Source organism: Cheilinus undulatus, linkage group 18, assembly GCF_018320785.1.
Source record: "Cheilinus undulatus linkage group 18, ASM1832078v1, whole genome shotgun sequence".
In the NCBI taxonomy this organism is placed as follows: domain Eukaryota; kingdom Metazoa; phylum Chordata; class Actinopteri; order Labriformes; family Labridae; genus Cheilinus; species Cheilinus undulatus.
The window spans coordinates 34671219-34678925 of record NC_054882.1 but is presented as its reverse complement, the minus strand read 5'-3'; the positions used below and the strand labels follow the sequence as shown (position 1 = coordinate 34678925).

The 7707-nt window shown below is 41.7% G+C and overlaps 1 protein-coding gene across 1 annotated transcript; it reads right to left on the bottom strand.

The window, feature by feature from the left end:
• Window positions 1–761: 761 nt before the first annotated feature.
• LOC121526757 (insulinoma-associated protein 2) lies at window positions 762–2804 on the bottom strand. The gene has a single exon (XM_041813471.1). It carries the CDS (start codon window positions 2709–2711, stop codon window positions 762–764), a length of 1950 nt encoding a protein of 649 aa, XP_041669405.1. The 5' UTR covers window positions 2712–2804.
• Window positions 2805–7707: the final 4903 nt, after the last annotated feature.

The window sequence follows — 7707 nt, the reverse complement described above, 5'->3', positions numbered from 1 at the left end:
ATCTGCCTCAATACAGACACAGGAATATAAAAAGCACCTTTTTAAGGTTTATTTTACAGACTGAATCCCTTTAAGATAAATGGTAATCATTCTTAATGAAAAATTATCCCCTTTAAGGAGCTTGACAATGATAATTTGCATTGTGTATTAATATGCCTGCGTCACGTAAAATAAGTAAGGAACATCTCACCATTGTGGCCTATCTAAACAATTAAAATGTTCCATTTTCCTCTAAAAATCAAATTCACTTCATTGTGTAACTATTTAGATGACATACTTGTTATAAAAGGTTTGAAATTTCTTATAAAAATGAGACTATTCGAATTATGTTCAAAAGTACAGCCACAAGCTTGTTTATTTTGTTTCAGCACCACGGATAGCTCCTCTATCACTGGCTGTGTATAGGCGCTTAGTTTTACAAGAAATACGGTCAAGTTTTTGTTAATGTTTATATCTAAATTTAGCTTTTTTTTCTCAAATCGGTTGTCTACCCTTTATCAGTCCTTTGTGTTCAGCTGTCAAGTAGGTTGACTTTTCACTTAAGGCAGTAACACTATCAAGAATTACTGTTGATGGTTAACCACCTACTCCCTATCCTTGAACACACAAATAACCTTACTGCAACAATCTGTTTAAGACCCAGATTACAACAGAAGCATGGAGAATGCAAGCAAAGGTAAACCTAAAGCCCCAGTGTCTATAATCCTCCAATAAGCACTGGCTCATTTTTTAGAATGATTCATTTAGTTGTGTCTTTCTTTTTAAGGTCGCACGGTCATCTGCAGAAGCATCACCTGCCGGTTCTCCGTGGGATGAGATTTGTTGATGTGTCTCGCGAGCCCCGGCGAGCTGAAGAAAGTTGACGGGCAGTGCTTGCACGTGTAGATCTGCTGCTGCTCGCTGTCCCTCGCGCCGCTCTCCTCTCCTTGCGCGTGAAACACTTCAGCAGGTCTGAGTCCACCTCCCAAAGCTCCCGCCAGTAACTCGTCCCTCATCGCGTGCCACAAACGGTGCTTATCCCTGATTTCCACCGACGGGAAGCGCGCGCCACACAGGTGGCAGAGGAAAACCTGGCTCTGTCCACTACTGGGCTCGCGCGCTTGCCGGTAAGGCGATGGGGGCGGTGACGCTCGTGCTGACAACTCGTGCGCGGCCAGGTGTTTCTTCAGGTAAGCTTGTCGGCGGAATTTCTTGCCGCAGTACTGGCACTCGTACACTTCCTCCTCCGGTAATGAATGAGCAAACGGTAACGGAGGATGAGGCAGAGATGGCGGCTGCTGGTGAGGAAGGTCCGCGCGCTCGTCTGGGTTGCCGTTTACGAGGAGGAGGCTCGTGGGAGGGCTGTCTGCTGCTCTCATCTGCTGCTGAAGGTCCAGACAGTTTTCTACCGGGTTTCGGTAACAATGAAGCGAGTTCTCATAGTGGGGAGGCGCGAGGCTGTCACTCTCGTGGCTGTCTCGAGACCGACCGTTGAGCAGCCTGATTCGGGAGCTGTCCAGCGTGCTGTGGTGCTGATTAGTATTAATGTGCAGCTCGTTTTCCTTTCCTGCCATCTCTAACGGCTGGATGAGTCCTCGCGCCTCTTTCAACGGCTGACCCTTCTGAGTCTCTCCGTGGTTGTTTACCGGACGAGGTTTGTGCCATCGGCGGTGAGAGGCCAAGTTGGCGGGACAGCTGAAAACTTTGTCACACTCGGGACACCTGTACTCCACGCGCACAATTCGAGAGCACTTGTGCTGCGCGAGAGAGAACGGGTCCGGGTACTCCTCTTTGCAGAGCTGGCAGATAAACTCTCCCAGCGGCTGGTTTCCAGTGGGAGCGGACGACTTCTCACGCTGTTTCCTCAGCTCTGGACTCTCCTTCTTGATCCGTAGCCCCAGAACCGGCGAGGTCGTGACCTCATCTTCGAAGTTCAGCTTCCGGTTAACTTTGTGTTTCTTCGACGGGATGCACGCGGACTGTTTGTTGTGTCTGTTACTATTCAGGCGTTGATCCGGTTCAAGGAACGAGCGTTTTCTCGCTGCGTTATGCTGCTCCGGATTCATCAGTGTCAGTGGCGGGAACAGGTGCACGTGCCCCATACCAGGGTCATATTTATCACCGCTCCCGTAGGATGGCGCGTGGCGGCTGCTGTTCGCGAGGAGCCTCTCTATTGAAGCCGTCACAGAGGTCGGCGTGGAGCTAACGAGGAAAGGTAACTCCGACACCGGAGATGATGTCAGATGTCTACCGGGGAATAACGGCTGTTTCTCCCCTTCCTCGTGCTGCTCCAACAGTCTCGTGCCGACAGGTTTAACGGGGCTGCATGAATCAGTTTGTGTCAAGTCGCGTGTGGGTGGAGGTGGAAAAAAGCAGGAGAAATCACCGTCGGGAGTCAAAACGTCCACCTCGCTCACCTGCTCCTCTGTCTCTGGTAACTGCGCGCGCCGGTCCGCCTCCGCCTCCAGCGCAGACTCCACGTGCGGGCTCCACGCCTCCCGGACGCCGGTGGAGTCCTCGCGGGGTACCGGGAGCACTCCATCCTGCCGTTCATGAAAGAAATCATTCAACACATCTTTCTCCTTCACTGGCTCCTGCTTGGTCACCGCAGAGTTTTCACTGCCGTTTCTGCCGTCCTCGTCGTACGTCACCGGTTTGTTATTGTCGTTATGTCGTGTCCGGTAAGACGCCGAACATCGCCGGTTCCTCTTCACTAAGAATCCTCTAGGCATGATGATGACCAGACGGGAAAGAATAACAACTCTAGTCTCGAGCGCACTTTCAAGTAGCGCTTTGAAGTGGTGAAGAGAGAGAGAGAGAGAGGGAGCAGGGGGCGCGCGCAGGTGTGACGAGAGCACGAGAGAAGACGGTGACAGCAGCAGCTCCTCTGTGGTGCGTTTGTTTTTATGCGCCAGTTTCTCCTTCTCTCTTTTGCACACATGCGCTCAAACAAATATATATCACACACTTGAATAACGATTACTCAAATTAAGCCAGAATTAAAGATTACATGATTATAATTTATTAATAACTGAATCACATTTCAAAGTAATTTCAAAAAAACTTTCTCAGGGGTCAAAACATTCTGAGCACAAAAGGGGAGACTGGGGTTGGTTGTTCCACTTTCTACTGTGGTGTGAATAACTCGTGATCAGTACTTCTGATAGTGATTATTTCAAAACTAAAAACGGGTACCACATTTGTTCTTGTAAAATCCTCCCAAAGCAAATTATTAGCCACCAATAAACACTCCAATTAAAGCAACCAGTTAAATCACAGGGTTGGTTTTCCTTTTCTCAACTGTTGAAAATAGTGTTACTTTTCATTTTTAACCCCCTAAAGCCTGAATGCATAAATTCTAGCCAGAAAATTCTCATTTTTTGGAACTGAAATGTTTATCTCACTTTCTACTGAAATCCAAAAAATCCATATATATCTATATATATTTTTGTATCTCATTAGGTGTTTTTGGTAACTAATAATCCACTTGAGGGCATTTTTATCATTTATCAGATTGTATTCAGAATTTTCTTAAATTAATTTATTGATCATATTGATTAGATAGAGGTATAAAAGTATGTATCAAAAATCATCTCACAATTAGGACTCAAACGTAGGATTTTGACTTTTAATTTCATACTCTGAGCATTTCAACTCATACTGTTGACTTCTAATATAATATTTTGAGCTTTAAGATTCATAATTCTAATTTTTAAGTGATATTTTGACCTTTTTAACGAAATATTTTGTATTTTACCTCATATTTTCAACTCCAAACTTTGACCTCATAATCCCATAGTTTGACCTTTTAGACTCACAATTTAAAATTTTGAATCATATTTTGACTTTTTATTTAATGATTACAAATTTTATTTCTTATTTTGACCTTTTAAACTCATGGTTTTTACTTTTTTTAATATATTGCCATTAAAAAAACATTATTTTTCAATTTCAATTTCATGTTTTGACCTTTATAAACTAATAAATTTACTTCTCTCAGATTTTGATCCTTTTAACTTCTCTTTTTAACTTTAAAAATGTCAAAATCGTTTATCATCAGTGCTAATTTCTTTTTTTTTTTTTTTTTCATATTTTATTTCTGGTGAAATGAGGTTGACAGTTTATGGTTAAAAAGGTGACCCAGAAATGTGATCCAGATCCGGCCCCTGCTGTGATTGAGTTTGACACCCCTGCCTTAAGTGAATGGTTGTAGACTAGAAAACAGTGGTATGTGATTACTAGTTATTTTGTTGTGTTTTGTGTCCTAAAAAGCCACAGATTAAAGCATTTATTCTCAAATTAAGAACTTGGTGGCTTTGGGCTGAAACTAGAGAGGAGTAAAGTTGCTGTGATCTTAAAAAGCTAACAGCAGAGCTGCAATCGCCCTGTGACAGCAGGAGCTGTAGTCTGATTGGCTGTTAACATATTCTTTACACGTTCACAAACTTAAATGTTAAGATTCAACACCAAAAAGGTATGTAACATTGGTTTACGACATCATCTGTCACAAGATGAGGCAAGTCTGAACAGATGCTCATAAACACCTATGATTTTGTTTATTTAATAATGTTATGATGCAAGTATCTTTTCATAAATGTCCTACTTTATATGCTTGTCTTACTGGTCATTGGTTTTAGACTCTCAATAACCGTTAAACCTGACAATTTTCATGTTTAGAGCCTTTAAATCCCCAATGACCCAATCTTTCCCGTTTACTGCTGTTAATTTTGATAAAGTATTTTCAAAGGGCCTGGCATCGTTTGGGTAAAGTACCCGGATGGGTTGCTCATCATTATAAGGTAGCACCCTGACCCCCGATATTAACCCCTTCTAGCTCCGCCCCTGCTTGCAGATTTTTCACAAGAGAAACAAGATCAAAATTGCAATTTCAGCTGGAATTGTGTGGGTATACTGAGAACTGAATTATGGAAGACCTGTTGAAAATAGCCAAAAGCACAAAAATAGCATAAAATAGCATAAAATGGCAAAATAGTCACTGAAAATGGCATTCAATAGCTTAAAAAAGGATAAAAATAGCTGAAAGTAGCCTTAAAAAAAGGCTGAAAATAGCCTAAAAATATCTGAAAGTAGCCTTAAAATAGCTGATTTTGGCCTGAAAGTAGCTGAAAATTGCATTCAATTGTGGAAACGGCATAGAAATAGCATGAAAATAGTATAATATAATATTTTAAAAATGATAAAAGTTGGCGCGCCGGTAGTTAAGTGGTTAAGGCGCATGCCATATACGCAGGCGACCCGGGTTCGAATCCGGCCCGTGGCACTATTTCCTGCATGTCTCTCCCCGCTCTCTCCCCTGTTTCCGACTCTATCCCCTGTCCTATACTATCAAATAAAGGCAAAAAGGCCAAAAATAAATCTTAAGAAAAAAAATGATAAAAGTTAGAAATGAGAAAAGTCATAGCAGTTGTATGACAAAGAAACTTAATTTCTTAAAGTTTAGACGGTGTCAATAGACAAAGTATGAAGGAGGAAATAGCATGCGGAAGAAGAATACTAAACAAAACAAAATGGCTGACGCAAATATCAATAGTGTTGATGCTCAGCATCCCTACTAATTTGTTGATTTTCATTACATGACAGCATAAAAGTTCTGCTATCGCTGTCATCAATGTTGACAGGCCTGTTATTATTATTAACACTGGAAATACTTAGTGCAATTAAGATTATTGTTATTTCGATAAGAAGTGGTGAATAAATGATTTCCACCTTGTCACTGATTCCTACCCTTGTTGTTTGAAAAGCCTCGCCGTCTAATGTCACGTGTGAACATGCAAACGTAGATGTAATCTAGCAGAAACCGAGATGAGATTTGTGTATCAGAGTAATTAGAAACGGCTCCTATGGGGAAACAAACAGAGATCATATCTTTATAAGAGCAATAATGACCGTGTGTCCTGCTCAAGTGTCTGATTAACCGTCTTTGTTGGGGCTGCTGGGAAACCTCTGGCATTGCTTTCCCCGCGTGTGTTTGCGTTATCTCCACAGCAGAACATCTCCTCTGTGTGTATGTGTGTGGTAAATGAGGACTGTTCACACCCGTCCCCCACTAGGAGCTGCTCTGGCTGATAAGAGATCGGAGGGAGATCCATCCATCCATCCATCCATCCTCCCCCCCCCGGGCTTGCCGGCCCCTCCGCACGGGGCCAGACGCTCTATAGCTCGGCCAGTGAGCCGAGGCCAGCCGGCGTCGCTCCCTGGAAATCAATCAAGGTGGATGAGCGTGAGAACGAGCTTGAGGGTCGGGCTGTTGGCTTTATGAGGGTCGCCTGGGGAATAGAAATGGGAATAGAAATGACATGGGTGGTGGAGGCTCCAACACTAAAAACTAATTAAGCACCAGGCTTCAAGGATCTTTTCTTGCTTGTTTTTCACTGTAATTGTCAGCTGCTAATGTCTCCCACTGAGAGGAAATCTTGACCCCGGCTCAACCTTTATTGACAAGGCTGACTGAAACAATAGGCATGTGTGACTGAGGCCTCGACTTTATATCAGCACGAGATGTCCCCTTTTCACCATCAGATTGTCATACTGTGGGTTTCCAACCCTTTTCTTTGTTAAATAAGAAAAGCTAACCCCACTGGACCCACATAGGCAAAGTTAACCCTGTCTAAACTGACGTCCATTTTAATGCACATTGTTTTAATTAAATTCTTTACCACTGACAAACTGCATAATATTTTTTTTTACCTCACACCAAATAGGCTTACACACATTAACAATACAACAAAAAAGCTATATTTCACAGCTTCTTTTCTTCAGGAAGTCCAGCCTTTTCCAAAAACACCCTTAGCTATATAGCTACAATAATAAAGCTGCTATTCCTGAACGCTTCAACATACAGGGATCATCTTGAGCTCTATGGAACGGGGAACCTTTAGAGGGATCCTGTCCAATACCTAGAATCACTTCCAGTATCACTGACAGAGCAATACAGGGCAAAGAAAACCACATTATTATGCTTTTTTGCAACTTTGTGCACAAAGATAGAGCGTAAAAATAATTACAAGAAGAGTTATGGTGGAAGAATAGTTCAGAAAAAAAAGAAAGCACAATAAACTTGTTTTTTAAACACATTTTTATAAACTATTCAAAGAGTGATTATCATAATTCTAATTGGACAATCTCAGAACAGTAATGAAGCCCATGTTTGTCAGAAAAATAAAAACAGGGGAAACAAGATTTTTCTCTAATCTTGTAGCTTGACAGTACAGATGGCCTTTGTTTTTTAATGTAACTATCTTTTCAAATATAACTAGACTTTTTTTAATATCTGGAATCTATTTATATTTTTAAGGGCATAGACATAAAGACAAGCAGACAATCACAAAAAGAATAAATAAAATAATAAGAGACTAAACAAGACAGAGTGCCATCTTCAAAGAAGAAAAGCAAGAGTCCATGTCAGTTTTATTTATTACAGTCAGGGTCTGTTCGAGTCGTTTGGAGGCCCCAGGCAAACACCAACAAGAGGCCTTTCTCTATTACGCTAAAAGCATTCATAGCCAATGAACAAAATATTCTGAAGCATCTTTTTTCAGTTAAAAAAACATCCACAGGAAAAGGATCTCAATAATAGATATATACTGTACTCAGATACCAAAGAGTACTTGTTATCACCTCCCAGTAGAGCAGTGTAACTCAAACTCACCTCATCTAAGTAGTAAAATAAAGATGTTGTATATTAGTGGGGAAATATCTTTTTTCCTG